Source organism: Staurois parvus, unplaced genomic scaffold (genome assembly GCF_062004578.1).
Source record: "Staurois parvus isolate SC_StPar_1 unplaced genomic scaffold, SC_StPar_1.0 ptg000715l, whole genome shotgun sequence".
Classification (NCBI taxonomy): Eukaryota; Metazoa; Chordata; class Amphibia; order Anura; family Ranidae; genus Staurois; species Staurois parvus.
The window spans coordinates 8080834-8103834 of NW_028318511.1; the positions used below are offsets into that span (position 1 = coordinate 8080834).

At 41.8% G+C, this 23001-nt stretch overlaps 1 protein-coding gene across 2 annotated transcripts in view; it reads right to left on the reverse strand.

Moving 5' to 3' along the window:
* The window catches only part of CHID1 (chitinase domain containing 1), an 803559-nt gene that overhangs the window by 631169 nt on the left and 149389 nt on the right, over positions 1 to 23001 (reverse strand). For both annotated transcript variants that reach the window (XM_089653571.1, XM_089653572.1), the window contains exon 8: positions 1005 to 1097. In XM_089653571.1, coding sequence (XP_089509697.1) covers positions 1005 to 1097 — 93 coding nt within the window. The remainder of the gene's footprint in view (positions 1 to 1004; positions 1098 to 23001) is intronic.

Sequence of the window (23001 nt, forward strand, 5' to 3'; positions counted from 1 at the left end):
TAGGATTCCAAGCAAAAATATCCAGAGTATACTTGCCAGATCATCATTATTTATTTCAGGTACTTATATAGCACTGTCAATTTACACAGCGCTTTACATATATATTGTACATTCACATCAGTCCCTAACCCTCAAGGGCGTACAATCTAAGGTCCCTAACTCACATTCATATACAAGGGCCAATTTAGACAGGATCCAATTAACCTACCAGCATGTCTTGGAGTGTGGCAGGAAACCGGAGTACCCGGAGGAAAACCACGCTGGCACAGGGAGAACATGCAAACTCCAGGCTGGAGGTACCGTGGCTGGGATTCGAACCAACGACCCTAGTACTGCCAGGCGGAAGTGCTAACCATTTAGCCACTGTGCTGCCCATTGATTTCAATTTGTGAATGAGGCTGATTCTACTGTGATCTTGAAGATGAACTTCTCCACCTGGCTGTAGGTGAATGAGGGATCATTTTAAATTGTTTTAAGAGTTGTTCAGAATAAGTAAATACTTTAGTGTCCATATTATGAACACAGGTTCACAAATCTGACAAACCTCAAGCCTGGAGCAGTAATTAGAAAAGAACTGAGCCCATCGTATGTGAAGGTTTTGGTTTCATTCACATGGGCACCGAGGTCCATGCAGCATAAATGAGCCTTTTATTTTACCAGGCTAGAGCCACCTGGAGCTGCATGCAGGCAATCTATGTTACTGAATAGTAGATGCAGCCACACATTCTAATTTGACAGGCGTGCAGGGGTGGTCGTACGCAGTCTACATTCTGGATCACGCACCCACCCCTGGACACATGTCAAATTGGGACATGCATCGGTGTACCCATTCAGTAACATAGTCTGCCTGCTTGCAGCTCCAGTGACATAAACAAACAGCAAATGTATGCTGTAAGGGCCTCAGTGTCCGTGTGAATGAAACTTAAGGAAATAAACTCTGCTTTAAAGAAGTCAAAGTACAGCCACTAAGGCCACAAATTTCTCGGTGTAATGTTTTTACTCACCCAGGTGCCACTGCAGGAGGAATAACAAGGATGAAGCGAAGCTTAGCTTGCTGTAGAGCTTGCCCCACATGTGTAAGCATATGGACCATTTCCCTGAGAGGACAATACAAAACACACATTAGGAAAAACATCTCCATTTAAAATGGTAGCACTTTTTCAGTATATATCCTTGTATAGCTAAGGAATTAATATTCACCATACAAACTCAAACCTCACACTAAGGAGAAATACTAATAATACAATACGTGCAAATTAAAATATACATATGTCACTGCTGCTACCTTACTAAAAAAAAAGTTGAAAGTAAAATTTTTATTTTAAATACACAGAAATTCAAAATTTAAGATAGCACTGTGATCCACACCACACCACAGTAACATATAATCATACTAGGGGATCCCCTTAGACAAAGTCCTAAGAACGAAACGCGTTGGAGCATGGCTTTATGGCAACCAGAAGTGACTTCAGAGCTGGATCTGGAAGTGACGAACCAGAAGTGATGCGGTAGCAGACCGGGTGAGATGCCAAGTTTCTTGGCCTTATACTCTTACTGGCCATTCTGGGGGTACATTGTTTTTATATGGAAGCTTTTATTTGATGGGCTGATTTCTCATTAAGCTTGTGAGTGGCATTTTTATTTTATATTTCAATCTGTTAATTTAAATTTTAAATGTTCAATTCAAGTAATACAGAAGAGAAAATTGCACCATATCTAAAGTATCAAAAGACAACAGAATTATAGCTCCCATATAAGAGAACAAACGTGACAAATCACAAATACATAGTAAGTAGGACCTCCTAAGCATAGAAAGTCCCTGCTGCAAAACAATTCATAGCAATGTACAGCGCTGAGCGAACTGTTGACGCTATATAAATACTGTATAATAATAATAATAGCAATAACTGCATAATTATCAAACTATACTGACTACTTATCACACAGTATTAACAGAGTCCAAGCAACAGTTTGGCAGGACCAGTCAAAAGCGAGGACATTCATTTTATCTTTAAGTGCTACTTTTCCTATTTGAGCGCAAATAAAACACTAATGTAAAAGATCACCAGTGTTCATTAATAAGACATTAAACAAAACATGGTAAATAAAGAACAAAGGTCAGAAGAAAAAAAGGAAAGTGGAAGATAACTATGGCTGGTTAAGAAGGTTCCAACCAGGTCCCAATCAGCAGGAGATATACATGTTATCCAAGGGTGGCATTCGTATTCTAAATAAAGCAGTTTTATTTAATGACATTATTGGAGTTTCTTCTTTTATTTCGGATGACTGTGAGCCACTTTAAGGAAGAAGTGGTAAAGTATTGATACTCTTGGAAGCAAAGGATGTATCATCGTGTGAAAATGCAATATGCCAATTATGAATATGATAGGTACTGTGTTCAGGTGAGCCTCTGACCTGTGAGGGGAGTGGTGTCTCACTAGTTCACGTGGTAAATAATATGAGAATTTATTTGGATGGTGTTAGTGAAGATTTTTTGGACTTTGAGAATATGGTTAATGTGGACTTTTTTATCACATATGTTTAGACAGGATGAATTCTATGTAGTTTTGGAGATTTTTATGTTGATTATTTGTTACTATGGTGAGGTGCAGATCACAGTGCTACCTCAAATTTTTAATTTATATGTATTTAAAATTCAAATTTGACTTTCTATTATTCTTCATAGTATGAAAATTTTGAAATAAATACTAATCAAGTCATAAGGTACATAAGTGTGCAGAATTACCGCAAAAAAAAAAAAATTAGGCTCAATCACAGCTGTATTTTTCTTGTTTGGCTGATATTTTCCTGGATATCACGCCTTCTCGAATAACTCAATGTACAAACATTTAAGTATCTGGGCCAGTAAACAGAAGTGTTAAACTACTGCTTGTGGTATTAGAACACTGTCAGCGCTATTGTAAGGGTTTTTATTATAAAAGCAACATAAAAATCAATTCACAAAGATTACTGCACTGGTTATCATAATACCTGGTTATAAAAAATGGTTGCTTTCCCATATGCAAGTGATAAGCAACTTCAGTAATGCATACCTGCCCTGACACCAAAGGAAAATAGTTTCAGGGCAGCTGATATTGGCCCCCACACTGCATCTGAACTGGACAAATATCTCACTAAGAATGACAGTGGGGAGAACTCTGTCCAACCATGAACCCACCAGCACTTGCCACACTCTTCAGCATATGGAATATTGATGTATGCAGTTACCCACTTCATTGACTTTTCTACATTAAAACTTAGCTAGTGCAAATATAGTACAACAATTTAGAAAATCTTTGCATAAACAATAACTGTTCTTTCTTCAAAAACAGAATTAACTTGAAAAGCATTTAATGTGTTACTAAACCCAGGACCCTGAATTCACTATGTCTGGTCTGCCACAGTACATAGAACATGGAAATGCAGTTATTTTAGTAAATATAAACTGCTAAATAGCTTTTCTTATCAGCAATTAGAGCAGCCTTGTGGCTTCTATCAGTGTTCAGCCAAGCACTAGTTAAAGCTTGTAGGAGGAGTTTTCTCTAGGAGGATGCAGAACCCCTGACCTCTGTCTGGGCAGTGCTGATTGGCCCTGTGCTGATCACATGCACTCTCCCAAGAAAAAAACAAATTCTCTAGCAATACACACCAAACTGAGCATGTGCAGTGTGTCCACACAATTTATTCTATAACTATATTCCCTTCGCACACATTCCTGGAAGTACGGCTCATCAAAGAAGGGTGCTGCAGCGACCACCAGCTGGGACTGGAAACATCATAAGCAAACATACATATTTGCCAGAACACCGCGGATCTCCAATATGGTCCAAAAAAGGTTTATTACAAGACAATCACATCACAAAAGAAAGTGCAACGTTTCAGAGCCGCGCAGGAGCCCTTCGTCAGGCATGTGATACGGGTGCAGCAGTGACTATACAGAATATATATATACAGTATATATATATATATATATGACATACACGCGCACACACACACAAACCACAATTACGCCAAAATATACAAAATATGATTATACAGAGTCATAGCACTGTGTGTATATACCTCCAAGTGCCGATAATTATCTTCTGCCAAGCGCAGCAGACGTGGCGCTAATATCTATAGTCCATTGGACACACTAGCCAGATGCACCCGATCGGGAATCACTAGCAAAGCTCGGCATTGCTGTTGCTAAGAAACTAAGAAACGCGTCACCTGACCCTGTTCCTGCCCTGCCATTGGTCGCCTGCCGAGGTCCTGACTGCCTTGCTGTCCATGCTGGTTTCAGCACCATTTTTAACCACTTCCCATCCAGCCCATGTATATAAACGGCCGAACGGTGGCAGTGCAGGGTCGGGTGGCCATTTATAAACGGCCTCCCTGCACCCTGCTTGTGGGAGCACGCAGCACCGTGATCCGGTGCCGCTGTGTCCTCCGGACACAGTGGAACACCGATCGTCGGAAGGACCTCTGTGCGAGGTCCCGATCATGTGATCACTGATTGGCCAATCAGTGATCACATGCAGAGTAGTAAGCAAGATGTTACTTGTGATATCATTGCTTACTACGTGTGAAATCTGTGAATGATCACAGAGGTCACATGGTACAAGGTTATTCACAACAGCTCACACAGTAGTTCCCAATGGCTGCAAGAATGCAGCTAGAGCAGCAATGGGCAAACTACGGCCCGGCGGACCTTTTAATCCGGCCCGCGGAAAGTGATACTGTCAGGATGGCTGTCAGGATGTGTGTAGGCGGGGCAGCGTGACGAACGTGAGGGGAGCTAGGCTCCTCTCACAGTCCGCCTTGAAGACCGGAACGGCGTGGGAACACGGCGAGAGGAACATGCAGAGCAAAGGTAAGTGAATTGACACAGGGGGGACTTGGGGACTTAATATGGGGGATGAATTAATATGGGGAATGAATTACTATAGGGGGGATGAATTACTATATGGGGGATGAATTACTATGGGGGATGAATTACTATATGGGGGATTAATTACTATGGGGGATGAATTACTATGGGGGATGAATTACTATATGGGGGATTAATTACTATGGGGGATGAATTACTATATGGGGGATGAATTACTATATGGGGGATGAATTACTATGGGGGATGAATTACTATATGGGGGATGAATTACTATGGGGGATAAATTACTATGGGGGATGAATTACTATGGGGGATTAATTACTATGCTTACTATGGGGGATGAATTACTATATGGGGGATGAATTACTATGGGGGATGAATTACTATATGTGGGATGAATTACTATATGGGGGATGAATTACTATGGGGGATTAATTACTATGCTTACTATGGGGGATGAATTACTATATGGGGGATGAATTACTATACGGGGGATGAATTACTATATGGGGGATGAATTACTATATGGGGGATGAATTACTATGCTTACTATGGGGGATGAATTACTATATGGGGGATGAATTACTATGGGGGATGAATTACTATATGGGGGATGAATTACTATGGGGGATGAATTACTATATGGGGGATTAATTACTATGCTTACTATGGGGGAATATTACTATACTTACTATGGATGACACATACACATCATTCATCTACTCTTGGTCCGGCCCCCGGGTCCAATATATGAACCCATTGCGGCCCTCAAGTCAAAAAGTTTGCCCACCCCTGAGCTAGAGAGAAGGAGAAATGATTGCTTTTACAGCCTTTATGGGTTTACACTGGTGACACTGATGTCATGTGTTGCCACGACAATGGCGTCCCGTCGCTTAGTAGCATGCGCCACACGAGACACATCCTGATTGGTGGCAACCCTAGGTTGCTTAGCAATGCAACGCCGAGCTTCGCTAGTGATCACCAATCGGCAACATCTATTGTGCCCGATCGACTATAGATATTAGCGCCACGCCTGCTGTGCTTGGCAGAAGATAATTTTCAGTACTTGGAGGTATATACACACAGTACTATGACTCTGTATAACCATATCTTGTATACTTTGGCGGAATTGTGATGTCATGAGAGGTCAGATGATGGGGTTGGGGATATTTTCTTGGTTTTGATGGGAGGTTTATGTGTGTGTGTATATATATATATATATATATATATATATTCTGTATAGTCACTGCTGCACTTTCATTTGTGATGCACTTTCTTTTGTGATGTGATCTTTTTGTAATAAACCTTTTTTGGACCATATTGGACATCCGCGGTGTGCTGGCGAATATGTACGTTTTCTCTACACAATATGTCTTATCAGGAGATAAGAGGGAGACACTGGAAGAAATGGAGGATCATAGAAGTCAGGAATAAACAGCAGTGAGTATAACAAGCATGCTTTAATGCATATACAGACAGATTTTACTGTTGTGGGTTTAGTAACACTTGAAGATGACAACAGCACTACCCATAAAAATACCCCAGTCCTTCTTTGCCTGTCTATGCTGACAGAGTTTATTTGGACTGCCAAACCTGAAAAACTATCTCTCCTCACTCTTTCCAAATATAGTGGGGGTATAGGGCTCCCTAATTTAGCACTGTACTACAAAGCCCTGCACCTGTCTAATGTGGTAACTTAGTGTTCACCACCAATGTTCAAACTGTGGGCACAGATCAAGCAATACTCCTACCCAGTAGCTTTGGCTGCTCTCCCCTGGGTAGCAATTAAACATTACAGATCATTAAAAGGACACCCCACTATAGGAACTACAATAGCAGTCATCCAGCAAACCTTTTTCTTAGAAGGGGCTGTCCCCCTACCCTTCCCCATTAAAGCCAGTGATACAAAACCCAAAGTTCCCTCCTGGAGTTGATAAACACTTTTTAAGTCTCGTGTGGTTGGCCCATCCTTGTATGTTCATTATGCAACAACAGACTTTATGTAATCTTGTACAACCTCCTTTGAGTCCTTGAGCAATGTATCAACTACGTCACTTCTTGCTCTCAATTTCAGATCTGGGCTTTTACACCAGACCCTTAACCCCCTTTAAAAGATTATGCAATGATGACAAATACGTAACCCACATATTATCCTCCATATACAAGCCATTAAATGCCATGCCCCCTGGAGGACTCCCACAGAAAGTGGAGGTCTGATGTACAAGTTTCCCTCACAAAAGCACAGATTGATAGAGCCATGCAGGAGAACCCAAAGTCCAAGACTGTCAATTGCTTTCAAGAGCAGGGATATAAGCTACTGTCAAGGTGGTAGAGGTTCCCCAGGCCACTTAACAAAATCTATCCCCAAGTCTCAAAGATGTGCTGGAGGTGTCAAAAGAAGTCTGGCTCGCTCCTGCATATTTTCTGATACTGTCCTTCCCTAAAACAGTTCCAGATGAGAGACAAGAATGTAGTTTTCCAACTGACATCCCTCGTCGGTGGACTTAAGCACAGACCCTATTGGCTACTTGCTACATGTCAATGAAGTTCCACTGCAACTGCTTCCCAACCGCCCTATAGCAGAACTACTGCTACAGGATGGCAGGGCTGCACAAAATCATGTATATATACGTGATTTTTCATTCCTGGGTAGGGGGGCACCCGTGCACTGCCCTGCCCACGTGGCCATTAGTGGCTACAGATGTCGATCACCGAGTCCTGGCCAGAGATTCCTCGCCAGCAACAACACAGGTAAACAACACAGGTCTCTCTCCTGCCAGCAGTAACTTTCTGCAGTGTATTTCTTTGCACAGCAGAGAAATACACAGCAGTGTGTTTCCCTAGTAAAACACACACAGCATACACAGTAAAACAGCACACAGTTAACCCTTTGATCGCCACAGATGACAACACATTCCTACCCAGTGTCATTAGTACAGTGTCAGTGCTTTTAATTAGCACTGATCACTGTATTAGTGTCATTGGGATGTCCGTGGCAGTTAGTTCCCCACCAGTGTCAGAATGCCCTTCGCAGTACACTATAAGTTGCTGATCGCTGCCATTACTAGTATAAAAAGAGAAAGAAAATTCCAGTATATATACCGCCATTTAAATATGCTGTAACTTTCACGTAAACCAATTCATTTACATGTATTGGGATTTTTTTAGCAAAGAATACATTTTGGCCTAAATTTATGATGAAATTTGTTTTTTTTATTGGATATGTTTTACAGCAAAAAGTCAAAAATATTGCTTTTTTTTTTTTTCAAAATTGTCGCTGTTTTTTTGTTCATTGCACAATAAAAAATGCACAGATGATCAAATACCACAGAAAGAAAGCTCTATTTGTGGGAAAAAAGGACATACATTTCATTTGGGTACAGCATTGCATGACCGCGCAATTATCAGTCAAAGTAACGCAGCGCCATATCACAAAAAATGGCCTGATCGGGAAGGGAGGTAAATCCTTTGGAGGGCAAGTGGTCCCCACGAAACATTATCACTCAATTCTGCAAGTGGTTCTAATTTACGATCGCTGTTCTCTAGCTGGTCTAAAACCGCTTTTGACCTAAAGGGACGCTTTTTGGACGCCATGGACATTTCTCAGTTTCCAGGCAGAAAGAACAGTAAAAATGCAGGCAGGGCACAGGACAAAGCACTAGAGACAAAATGTATGTGAAATGGTTTGATACAGTAACGTTTTACTATGTGATTTTAGTGAATGTCACTTTTTGTCATTTTCAAATTTCCCGCTGTTCCGTCCACCTTACATCCCGACGCTCGCAGGGGACGGAACCCAGATGACAGATGTCGGCATCCGCTGGATTACATTGCCGGGGACACTGCAGGAGGGACATCGCAGAAGCGCAGGACAAGGTAAGTGATCGAGAGAACGTGGAGCAGCACCGCATAGTAAGCCCGAGTGTAGCTCGGGGTTACCGCTTGTGGTACTGAAACTTTACCCCGAGCTACACTTGGAAATGCCGCCAGGGGGGTTAATGCCTAGTACACATGATGAGAAAACTGGACAATGAATACCACTTTCGAAGCAATCGTCCATTAATCTGATCGTTAGTACACAGCTTTTGAGAGACGATCACGACATTTTCATGCAAAATTATCTAAAGGGACAAACACATTTTTTTTTTCTCGTACAATACCAGAATGAACGATTTTTGTTTAATCAGTATAGTATTCGTTCGAAAAAAGCCAAGTGACCAAGACCACACATGTTCGGAAACAAAAGTGTATATTACAATACAATACAATACAATACATGACATTACTTCCGAAGTTGTATTCTGTAGTATGAGAATTTTCATATTAACATGAGATTGCATGCAACCCCCCCCCCCCCCCCAAATGGATGATATTTTGTCCAATATTCTCATAATTTGTACGAGGCTTAAGGCTGCATTCACACTTGCAAGTTTTGTAGCTTAAAGCTCGAAGCTACAAAAATGCTCAAACCTAAAAAAATCAACTGTTCTCTTTGGTGCCTGTTCACACCTGATTGTGCAATCAAGTGTGAACATGCACCATAGAGAACATTTGTTTTTTAAGTTTGAGCAGTTTTGTAGCTTGAAGACTCAAGGCTTAGGAGGTTATCCCTGTTATAATAATAAATTAAAACTCATAAATTTCCCACTCGAAAAGTCAACCTTTCACCCTTGAAAGTGCATATGCAATAACCTTTTCATAATCTACAAACAATAACCATAATCCCATACATACAAAAAATTAATGTCCATCACAAATTCTATATAACCAATCCAAAATATGTAAAGTTCAAAAAAAAAAAAAAAAAACATATAAAGTCCAAAAAATATATTGTGCAAACGACACTCCTCACTTCTTCAATCTCCAAAAATGTGATAGTGTCCAATTCTTCCCTTTAATCCAATAAGTACCTCAAAAAAACAAACTCAATATGGTGCATTATCTTTTAGAATCAATAACTGTGATAACATGCAACACACTGGTGACACATCATCACACATGTGAAGTGAAAAAAGCACACAATGCACCACTTAGCTAGTGGTCCTATGAAACCACCACTACAAACCGTGATAATCTTCAAAACACACTATGTGATCAGTGACAAATGGTATCAGATACGTGCCACTCCACGTGTAGGATAAATACAATTACCCCTAAATTTAGTGCCACATATAGTTGCCTTCACTGGGGGTATAACATCCTTGACGGTAGTAGACACAGCTTCCTCACACAATGACGGGTATCGGGATCCCCGTTCCTCACAGGACAAAATGGGAGCAGACTCAGTGGAGTAGAACGAATGGTAACAAAATTTATTAGCAACAGCTTACATGATAAAATTGCCGTCCATCCTCGCTGGTCTCCGTATTCTGCTGAGACCTATTCCAAAATGGCCGCTCTGCACCTTCCGGCCTAGCGTCTGACGTCACGACCCTGACGCGTTTCGTCACTTCCGACTTTCTCACAAGGGTCCCTTGTGAGAAAGTCGGAAGTGACGAAACGCGTCAGAGTCGTGACGTCAGACGCTAGGCCGGAAGGTGCAGAGCGGCCATTTTGGAATTGGTCTCAGCAGAATACGGAGCACAGCTTCTGTGTTTACAAGTGATAGCTTGTCTCCCAGCAGCTTCCACAGATCTGATCTCCTGACTCACGGAGTACAGGACAGGGACAAGGGAGATGCAGGTGTCCAGGGTGCAGTGATGTCATGGATGGGAGGGGTCGCAATAGTAGACTGCACTCTTTGTGATCTCTTTCATCATCCAGTGAGGGATGCCAATACCCTCACTGGATGATTTTGCTGCACGTGAGAGAGAAGCTGCCTACAGTGTGTGGGGAGGTAGTAAAGCCAACTGGGTGCTTCAGCTTAATACAGCAACAAAAGTAAGACATGTGGAAGATGGTGGCGCTTTAAAGGAGGGGGGAGGAAGATGGGGGCAGTGGAGGGAGGGGGGAGGAAGATGGGGGCAGTGGAGGGAGGGGGGAGGAAGATGGGGGCAGTGGAGGGTGGGGTTCTGTGCTGAGGTCAGAGCTGAAGAGGGATGAAAGTGAAATGTCAATGAGGGATGCAGAGGTAAGCAGGTGTGGAAGAGGCCTGAACTCTGCACTGTGTGTAGTGCATACCTCAACTCTGCATTCTTGAACTTTGCACTGTGTGTAGTGCACCCCTGAACTCTATATGTAACACACCCCTGAATTATACACATCTAGAATTCAATGCCCCTTTAAGACCCTCCCACTGTTATTTAAATTTGGTCACCCCTACTATTTGAAATTTCTTGGCAGGTGTGTTGGGGGAGTTCTTTGTTGTTAAAAGAGCTTAGTAGCTCAAGACGAAATTTACTACAAAAATGAATAAATAAAATAACACACTACTGTATACATTTTTCCCCTAGATTTAAAAAGCGGAGAGACATGAATAACTTCTTAGAAATCTTAATATGTATGCTCAATATTATTTTATGGAAATGGCAGTCGAAGCAGAATAATGAAATCAACACTTTTTTTGAACGTTACTGAATATTTTCAACTCTCTATAGCAATGGTATGTTTCTGCATGCATGCACAGTAATTACCGTAAACATGCTCATAAAGATTAATGCATTCAGTGCTAATAAACAGACTGCAGTATGCAATCCGTGAATATAATAATCTTAAATTCCACAATATTGTCCATACAGCATTTTACTATTTCATATCTTACCTTTGTGTTTAGAGAATGCAACTCCACAGAGTGCTAGAAAGGCAAAATGCTTTTTGCAATAAACTGACATCTAAACGCAAGGTAGATCTTGGAGTCTGGGTTTTGGTGCCAAAAGCAAGCCAAACCTTTATTTTTAGTTTTGGATAGAGTGCATGAGTGTTAGACTCTATGTAAATCTATCATGCTTCAGATGTCCTCTAAAGAATGCCAAAATCACTCAACAAAAAAGAAAGAAAAAATACCGAATTATGCATGTACCAAAAAGAAAAAAAAATTACCAAAGTAAAAAAAAAGTAGCTTTATTCAAATGACAATAATCCCCTAAGAAATTAAATTAGAAGCGGTCAGATCCCCTGAAAGGTACCAGTGTAAAGTGGTATTCCTGTCATGATATTTAATGATCAATATGATTATTAATTTAGGAAGGCTGTACACTAACATATATTAAATTCAGACATTAATAATCTAGAATAACAATAATAAATTATTGTTAATGTGGTGCTACACCCATGAGGACCGCTGTGTTATGGGTATCCCTAAGCCTCTCTCTGCACAGCCAGGCCACAGGTATTTTGCACACAGACTTGTAAATCCAAGACAATGACCAGTCCATGGGCTTGGTTTTGTTCTTTTATTAGGGGAAATCAACTTGGATAGGGAATAGGGATTATGGGATGCCCAGTTTGGCTTGAAACAACGGAAGGCGGACACTTCCCTTCTATGTACAAAGACAGATCCTGGACTGTTCTTTTCCTGAAAGCCATCCGTCGTTGCAGATCAGTAGCAGCTGCCCTTTACGGGTAAGGAACTAGTAGCCCCTCAAAAATCACTTTACTTATTGTAGCTACATGAAGAGACATCTCCTCTCCCCTTATAGAGCTGCTCCCAGCTCCAAAGCCTACAAGCACTACCAGCCCTCTTGGCTTCTCAGAAGATCTCCCGGAACAAGGATTAAGGATTGAGCCCACAGCTGTCCTTAGAAAGCTTGCTACGTGTGGCCCTCTTTCCCCTTGTAGATCCCAGAGTGTACTGCTGTACTCACACTGTCCTCCCTGCTGCTCCAGGCCTTGATCCCATCCTCGCCTCTCTGCAGAATGTATTCTCCAAAAAGCCAGCCCGAGCCCAGCCTAGAGTCCACCCCCCAGACCCCTTCTTGGCACCGAGAGTCGTCTTTGAAATCGGACGGTTAGTCCTGTGTAATCACTGTTACTCCTGCTTTAACCTTTGATGCATCTTATCTATATGTCACAATACAATTTACCTACTACACTATGGGCATATCCTTGTTCCTACCCCTGGGGGAGCTCTTTAAATTCGCAGACAATCTGCCTCAGGACGGAACATTACATCCATAGTGGAAATCTGCCTACCCAGGGAGTAATACTAGGTCCTTTAAAGGGGAACCCCAGTGGACGTGGATCACCTATAAGGCCTTTAAGAATCCTGTCTGACGACCCACCATTCCTTAGAGGGAAGACCATCTAGTTCCTGATCCCCTCTTTTGATGACATCTGCATTATTAATTTAAGGCGCATTTTATATGCGCGTCCGGTGAGTGCGCATTACTTACACCACTATTGCACAGATACCGGGCCCAGATTTATCAGAGCACAAGAGTCACCTTTAACTGTCTTACTCATCATTTGAACTACTTATATACCTATTTTTCATTTTATGAACTATTTATATTTATTGATATTTTAATGATTTTTTTTTAGCGCTGCACCTCTCTGTATATAGTTTTTGACTACAGATCCCTGTAGCCAGCAAATTAACAAACTAGGACATATACACATCCTGCTTGCAGCTCCCTGCGGCTAGCAAACATATTTTAAGCACTATAGTTATAAAGGAAATACTATAAGGCTATATAGACATACATACATACACACATACACACACACACACACACAACCATCCTAACCACAACTCCCTGAAGCTAGGAAGTTTGTTAGGCCAATCACAGATTACCTGAAAGCAATTATGCTTCCACATAAGAGCTAACAAACTCATCGACTATTTATACACTGACACTAATTGCAATTTAAAAAGTCACAGATGTGGGACATTAACCTCTAAATGGCATTTTAACCCGTGTGTGTCACCTTGTGTGTCTGTAGCAAGGCCAAACATTCCAGGGTATGTAAACTTTTGATCATGGCCATTTGGGTGATTTCTGTTATCATTATGATTTAAAAAGGAGCCAAACAACTATATGATAATAAATGGCTTCATATGATCATCATCCTTCAATAAAAGAGCATTTTTTGGCATGATCAGCCATATTTTCAATATCAATGCCAACATTTCACAATTTCTGCTAGGTATGTAAACTTTTGAGCACAACTGTATACTACATTGTGTTTTTCATTTTATCATTTACCAAAACAAAAACAACCCAGAAAAATTTTACATTTATTTAAAAATGTAGTGTTCTGTTTGAGAACTGTAAGTAATAATGGACAAGATGCCTCCTTCAGAACGTCATTTTGTTTGAAAAGCCACTCTACAACACATGAATGCCAAAAACCACTAGAGACTGTTAGCATGAACACCATTTAAAGTACCGTATATTCACACTCAAGCACTTCAAAATGATTGGTACTGAATAGCAGTGCAGTAAACTACAGTCTAAGACCTCATTCACACCTGGACGATTTGAAGCACAATTTGAAACTTCACCAAAAGTACTCGACATTAGGATTTCTATTATATTCAATGGTGCTCGTTCACACCTGAGCACATAATGTGCCTTCAAGTTTATTGCTTGAAAAAGTACATGAGCAGCTTTTGGGGTAGAATCGCACAACGCTTGTTTTTCCATGCATGTTCTTGCCTTGTAACTAGTTTTCCACTGGAAACATACACTCCAGCCATTTTTCTGTGATTTGTTTGAGTGTTTGTACAGGCTTTTTAGGCTTAAGATACTCAGCTCAAGTATGAATGGGACCTGAAAGTATATCAGTCACAAATTTGGGCAATTCCAGCTAAGCATGTGACAGGAAAAATGCATAAGCAGGAAGTTATGATCAAACTCTAAATTTCCCCGTGACAAGCACTCGTACTCATTAGAATGGCTCAGGTTGGAGGAAACAGCATAAAAGAAACCAAAAAATATGCATATAATTTACATTTTCTATAACTCCAAATTTTCTAATTACACAGGGTTTTTATACTGGCAGGTAACACAATAAGCTGAAGAGAGACCAACCTACACAAATATAATGGATATTTTGCAGGAGTTCAGTCAGCTTCAGCATTGGCGAATGTCTACAGTGAGCAACACATGTGCAGCTCACTGTACAGAGGTGGACAGGCAGGTAGGTAAGTTTAATGCAGAAGAGACAAAGCATGTCTCTTCTGCAATAAAAATCCTGCCTGTTTGCCCATTTTTATCATTTACATAAAGTTCCATTTTCATTAAAAAGAGGCTACTTAGCAAGCAGTAACTGTTAGGATAATACATACAGTTGTGGCCAAAATTATTCAACCCCCACTGAAATTGAGTGTTTTGGCCAGTTTGACATTGCTTTTGATCATTCAGTCATCTTGCTTACATTTACATTAAAGAGGCACTTGTAGGTCAGACAAATATAACATAACAGTTATAATGAAATAACCACAAATGTCTTTTCTGTGCTCACAGCATTATCAGTTTTATTCAACCCCCAAGTGACATTCAATCTTAGTACTTAGTACAGCATCCTTTTACAGTTATAACAGCTTTTAAACGTGAAGCATAGCTTGACACAAGTGTCTTGCAGCGATCTACGGGTATCTTCGCCCATTCTTCATGGGCAAAGGCCTCCAGTTCAGTCACATTCTTAGGCTTGCGCACTGCAACTGCTTTCTTTAAGTCCCACCAGAGGTTCTCAATCGGATTTAAGTCTGGTGACTGCGATGGCCACTCCAAAATGTTCCAGCCTTTCCTCTGCAACCATGCTCTAGTGGACTTGGAGGTATGCTTGGGATCATTGTCCTGTTGAAAGGTCCAACGTCTCCCAAGCCTCAGGTGTGTGACGGACTGCATCACGTTTCCATCCAATATCTCCTGGTACTGAAGAGAATTCATGGTACCTTGCACACGCTGAAGCTTCCCTGTACCTGCAGAAGCAAAACAGCCCCAAAGCATGATTGACCCTCCACCATGCTTCACAGTAGGCAAGGTGTTCTTTTCATCATAGGCCTTGTTCTTCCTCCTCCAAACATAGCGTTGATCCATGGGCCCAAACAGTTCTAATTTTGTTTCATCAGTCCACAGAACACTATCCCACAACTTTTGTGGTTTGTCCACATGGCTTTTGGCATACTGCAGTCGACTCTTCTTATTCTTTGGAGACAGCAAGGGGGTACGCCTGGGAGTTCTGGCACGGAGGCCTTCATTACGCAGTGTGCGTCTTATTGTCTGGGCTGAAACTTCTGTACCCACATCTGACAAATCTTTTCTCAGTTCCTCAGCAGTCACACGGGGACTTCTCTCCACTCTACGCTTCAGGTAGCGCACAGCAGTCGAAGTCAGCATCTTCTTTCTGCCACGACCAGGTAGCGTTTCAACAGTGCCCTTTGCCTTGAATTTGCGAATGATGCTTCCTAAGGTGTCTCTTGGTATGTTTAACATCTTTGCAATCTTCTTATAGCCATTGCCCTTCCTGTGAAGAGAAATCACCTCTTCTCTTGTCTTCCTGGACCATTCTCTTGCCTTCACCATGTTTGTAACCACACCAGTAAATGTCTAGAAGGAGCTGAGTATCACAGTCATTTTAAAGCTGCCTAATTGGTGCTTATTATGCTTGATTGCTGCTCGGTGACATCCACAGGTGTTTTCAATACCTGATGGAAAGCACCTGTATGAACCTCTGTTCTTCAGAGTGGTAGTCTTTAAGGGGTTGAATAATTGTGGCAATGAAGAAACCACATAAGAACCATTTACTACTGTATTACATAAACAATTGATGTCATTTTAGTTGCATTTGGGTAGTTACAACGTCCTTGTAGGATTTGATTCTGAATACAATTCCAAATGTACACTATAGTCCCTAAACCCCTTTACAGCATTGGGGGTTGAATAATTTTGGCCACAACTGTACTTTGTTCAGGAGTATGTTATTACATTATAACACATAGAGTGCAAGGCTCAGGAGTATATAATGTACAGCGGGGATTGGCAACCCATCGATAGCGGACTACCTGCCGACCACGGGCAGGTGACAGGTGAACTACGAACAGGTCCCTGTGTAGCCGACCCCCGCTTTGTAGGTGCCGGTCCTTCTCCCAGCCCCCCCTCCAGCCTCCTCCACTGCTGTCATTTCAGTGCACAGCAGAGAGCAGGAGGCAGCACAGCTCAGGACAGAGGGTGGGAGGAGGAGCTGGCCAAATAAATTGTTCACGTTTACCCACTCCTAGCAACCAATCACCAGCTTGTCAACCGGTTCCCTACTGCGCTATAGCCGGAAGACAGATACAGAATGGTTGTCTAGTTCTGGGAGGGCGTCCATCGACATCCTCCCAGAACACGACTAGTATGCGCACCTGGCGCCACCAGTGATCGCTGTGTCCTACGGACAAAGCTGATCACGTGATACAATGAACGGCCAATCACAGTGGCCTTTTACCACCTGATCAGCTGTGTCCAATGACACATCAAATCACTGGGTAAATACAGTTGCCGATCAGCTGCAATTTCCTCTCACTGTCATAGCGTGAGGAAAGTACTGCCGATAACTTGCAATTGTCAGAGAAGTGATCTGCACTGATCATCAGGGTACTGATCATCAGTGCCCAGCAGTGCCGCCCACCTGTGCCCAGCAGTGCCGCCCACCTGTATCCATCAGTACCACCCTGCAGTGCCACTCACCTGTGCCCAGCAGTGCCACCCACCTGAGCATAGCAGTGCCACATTCCTGTGCCCTGCAGTGCCATCCATCAGTGTCCAGTAGTGCTGTCAGTCAGTGCCACCCATCAGTGCTGCCTATCAGTGCCCATCAGTGCCGGCTATCAGTGCAGCATCATCAGTGCCACCTATCAGTGCCCACCAGTGCTGCCTATCCGTGCCACCTCATCAGTGCCCATCAGCGCCGCCTATCAGTGCCCATTAGTGCTGCCTTAAAGTGCAGCCTCATCAATGCTCATCAGTGAAGGAGAAACACTTTTTTCTTCAAATGTTTTGCTCTTTCTGTTTATAGCGCAGTGACGATTAAATACCACCAAAAGAAAAATCTATTTGTGTGAAAAAAAAAGATAAAAATTTCATATGGGTACAGTGTTGCATGACTGCGCAATTGAAAGCTGAAAACTGGCCTGGGCAGGAAGGGGGTATAAGTGCCCGGTAGGCAAGTGGTTACTATGAAAAGTCACTCTGGCAGCTCCCGCTCCCACCCTCCATCCAGTACTGCGCTGTCTTCCACCCTCTCCTCTGTGTACACAGGTAGGATACAGCTTGGGACACTATGGGAGGCAAGGAGGGGGTATGGGAGATGCAGAGGACACTGCTATGGGTAGGGCCACCCTCATTGCCCCATGTCCTCTACCGCCCTTCACATCATCCCTCACAGTAGTGTACTCTTCCCCCCCTTTCCCCCTGCATAAGGCTGCTTAGGCAACAGCCTTAGGGTGCCAGGGTAGGGAGGCGGTAAAATCAAAATCCCCAGCCACTTGCTGGGAATTAAAAATTTTTAAATATCTGTTTTCTGACTATGCCCCTTTATTTTCCTCCTACAGCAGCTGAAAGCCAGCATCTCCTCATCTCCCTCCCATCAGCATACAACTGCTGCGGGAAGAAAAATCAGGGGATCAATTCTAATAAATGCCTCCCCCGCTGCCCCTCCTGTCCTTGTTCCTCTTTCTGCTGCCTGGCCCCCTGTGTGCTCCCCATTCAACAGGGCTCCTAAAAAAATAAAAAGTACTGATACCATCCACTGCCCTATTGACACAAACCTCTGCCCTAATGACACCGTCCACTGCCCTACTGACAATGTCCACTGTTCTACTGATTGACACCGTCCACTGGCCTACTGACACCGTCCATTTTTAAGGTAGGCCAAGGTTGTTTTTTTTACAGTGACATTTGTTTTTTTATATGTTTCTACGTTTTCTGCAGAATAATTAATTCTGCTTAAAACAGACATCTGTATTCTTCATATCTCTGACTCCCCTAAGGGACATGGAAAGTCACTTTTGCTAGTGTAAATTTAAACCTTGCATGTGCGTGTGTGTGAACAGCTTTGAAAAACAGGTGTTGAGATGAACCATGGTATATTCATGGCTAAGAGGTCAGTAGATCATAAACTTCTCATCTTAAAATAAGATATTGGTATGCAGTAAAAGCAAAGAAAGAATATGTCTTGTATAAAGAAAATCATGTCTAATCCATAATATAGTTAGTTAGATAATTATTTCATATAATTAACTAATTAGTTAGGAATAGTGTGTGATAAGTATAGTCTCAATTATTGTCGGTTATGTTTATGCATTTATGTGATCATTGTCCTTATGTTGGAAGTTGTAAAATAATAAGTTATGTGAAGCTAATGTATGTGAAGATCACATAACAGTATCATGTATTTCTGTCGACTAAGAGTTTTTGTAGATAACGTCACACTAAGAATTACAAGTTTAGAAGATTTACAAATAAGGCTCTTACATATTTCGCTCACACTGAATTAGGAAATAACTGTTTAGTGGGTTGGCTTTTTTAAAATATATATAAGATGTGCCTTAGACATATAGACACACACACACATCCATACATTCTGCAGCTGAGATACACTGACATTTTAGTTTTCTTAAGGCCTACAAAACCTTGATACACCTGTTGTCCTCCCTGCCAAGACTGAAACGCTTTTCATTTATCATAAGAACAGGCAAGAAGCTAGATATTTTTCAAAGCTTATTTCTTTTCTATAAGCTACAACTTTTGTTATATTTTACTCTGTATTTTATTTTATATTTTGTATTCATTTTATGTTTATGCCAAGTGTGAATTAAATAAAAGTCACACTGTTTTAAATCAGCCTGGCACTAGAACACTTTACCTCAAACGCCTAAGAAAGACACTTAAATAATATAAGTGTCACGATATTTAACATTTTCCTTACTATTTAGTTGGGCCTTGCTAGTAATTTTTTTTTTTATTGTGCTAAACCCCGGTGATCTTTGATCTCTTTCATGTTTTTCAGGTAGATCTCCACCTTTCAAAGGTTGCCTATTCCTGATGTACAGTGTGCAGCGATCAGCAGTATGTTGTGTACAACTAATACAGGCCATAGATGGGTCGTTTATCGACCGAATTTTCGTCCGCACGAAAAATCGGCCGATATTCACGCAGTTAGTGGGGCCAGCCCATTAGCCGTTTTTCGCGGATCTTCTCGTTTAGTTTTATCGGTCATGCTGGAAAATCCGCAAAAAAATGTTTTTCGAGGACATGGGTGGCAGCATCGGCAACGGGGCCGATTGATTTTTCATTTATCAGCCGAAAATTCGGCCAATAAACGGCCTGTCTATGGCCTGCCTAAGGGGTTGATTTACTAAAGGCAAATAGGCTGTGCACTTGGAAGTGCACTTGGAAGGGCACTAAATGTGTAGTTGCTCTAGATCTGAGGGGAACATGCAAGGAAAATAAAAAAACAGCATTTTTGCTTGCAAATGATTGGATGAAAGAAATCATCAGAACTTTGCCTCATTTCAGAGCTATCCCTTGGCTATAAAGCAACTGCACTTGCAGTGCACAGTATATTTACTTTTAGTAAAGCAACCCCAAAGTGTATGAAGTACAGTGGTCAGGATATGTAATTACAATTTAGAAGTATATTTTTACAGCACTGAATGTGATATTCACCAAAACATTCATTGTAAGTTAATCGCTGTAACTTAAGACAAATGCATCAGGAACATATATCTGTACCAATGAAAGTTTGGTGACTTTGATATTCAATGCTTTCGAATTTTACCCTATAGAGTACAGACTGCAGTGGTAAACAGTATGCTACCTAATACTGACCACTGTTCTCTGCTGTATGCTGCACACATTGCATACCCAACACAAAGGCATCTTATAGGGTGGAGATGTGGACAGATGATGGTACAATCTCCACCTCAACCAATCAGAGAAGGCCTTGTAGTAATTCATAAAAAATACAAGGTTTCCTGTGAATGGCTGAGTAGAGCCCAGGCCGACTTGATTTTCTTCCAGGAATGGTACGGGAAGTCACCATACCGCTGCTGAACACAGTGCTGTATACTGTATATAACTGATTTATTCCCCGCTGTCAAAATACAATAACAAAGCGAGTAGGATTCCTCTATCCACCCTACTTGTGCAGATGGGGAAATCTGTTCAGTTTTTTTTTTTGATCAGCCCACTGGCTAAAACTGGCCCATGTATGCCTAATTTAACACTTGAAATACTCTGTTAAAAGTGTATATACAGTTGTGGCCAAAATTATTCAACCCCCAATGCTGTAAAGGGGTTTAGGGACTATAGTGTACATTTGGAATTGTATTCAGAATCAAATCCTACAAGGACGTTGTAACTACCCAAATGCAACTAAAATGACATCAATTGTTTATGTAATACAGTAGTAAATGGTTCTTATGTGGTTTCTTCATTGCCACAATTATTCAACCCCTTAAAGACTACCACTCTGAAGAACAGAGGTTCATACAGGTGCTTTCCATCAGGTATTGAAAACACCTGTGGATGTCACCGAGCAGCAATCAAGCATAATAAGCACCAATTAGGCAGCTTTAAAATGACTGTGATACTCAGCTCCTTCTAGACATTTACTGGTGTGGTTACAAACATGGTGAAGGCAAGAGAATGGTCCAGGAAGACAAGAGAAGAGGTGATTTCTCTTCACAGGAAGGGCAATGGCTATAAGAAGATTGCAAAGATGTTAAACATACCAAGAGACACCTTAGGAAGCATCATTCGCAAATTCAAGGCAAAGGGCACTGTTGAAACGCTACCTGGTCGTGGCAGAAAGAAGATGCTGACTTCGACTGCTGTGCGCTACCTGAAGCGTAGAGTGGAGAGAAGTCCCCGTGTGACTGCTGAGGAACTGAGAAAAGATTTGTCAGATGTGGGTACAGAAGTTTCAGCCCAGACAATAAGACGCACACTGCGTAATGAAGGCCTCCGTGCCAGAACTCCCAGGCGTACCCCCTTGCTGTCTCCAAAGAATAAGAAGAGTCGACTGCAGTATGCCAAAAGCCATGTGGACAAACCACAAAAGTTGTGGGATAGTGTTCTGTGGACTGATGAAACAAAATTAGAACTGTTTGGGCCCATGGATCAACGCTATGTTTGGAGGAGGAAGAACAAGGCCTATGATGAAAAGAACACCTTGCCTACTGTGAAGCATGGTGGAGGGTCAATCATGCTTTGGGGCTGTTTTGCTTCTGCAGGTACAGGGAAGCTTCAGCGTGTGCAAGGTACCATGAATTCTCTTCAGTACCAGGAGATATTGGATGGAAACGTGATGCAGTCCGTCACACACCTGAGGCTTGGGAGACGTTGGACCTTTCAACAGGACAATGATCCCAAGCATACCTCCAAGTCCACTAGAGCATGGTTGCAGAGGAAAGGCTGGAACATTTTGGAGTGGCCATCGCAGTCACCAGACTTAAATCCGATTGAGAACCTCTGGTGGGACTTAAAGAAAGCAGTTGCAGTGCGCAAGCCTAAGAATGTGACTGAACTGGAGGCCTTTGCCCATGAAGAATGGGCGAAGATACCCGTAGATCGCTGCAAGACACTTGTGTCAAGCTATGCTTCACGTTTAAAAGCTGTTATAACTGTAAAAGGATGCTGTACTAAGTACTAAGATTGAATGTCACTTGGGGGTTGAATAAAACTGATAATGCTGTGAGCACAGAAAAGACATTTGTGGTTATTTCATTATAACTGTTATGTTATATTTGTCTGACCTACAAGTGCCTCTTTAATGTAAATGTAAGCAAGATGACTGAATGATCAAAAGCAATGTCAAACTGGCCAAAACACTCAATTTCAGTGGGGGTTGAATAATTTTGGCCACAACTGTATTGATGTCTACGTTAATTTCCCTTCACTTCCTGTCTTAGATGGCACCAGTCACCACGGCAGGAAGCAAGTTAGGCCTCATGCGCACTGGACATTTTGCCAACTCTCCTAGATGCCTTTCCTCCTTGTAGCAGCATATTGACAGAAAAAAAAACACTTGTAAATGCATGTAATGGATTTGGGGTAAATTAGTTTAACTAGCAAGAATAACTTATTCTGGTCATTGAAAATAAAGGTCAAGCGCCAAATGTGCCTAGCATTAATGCACGTTTAGACACATTTACAAGTGTTTAGGTGTGTCAAGCCACATCAAAATGACAATGCTCCTGGAAGCTCTGACATTTGATTTTTTTTTTCGGTCTCTAAATACTCCTGCATGAACACATAGGC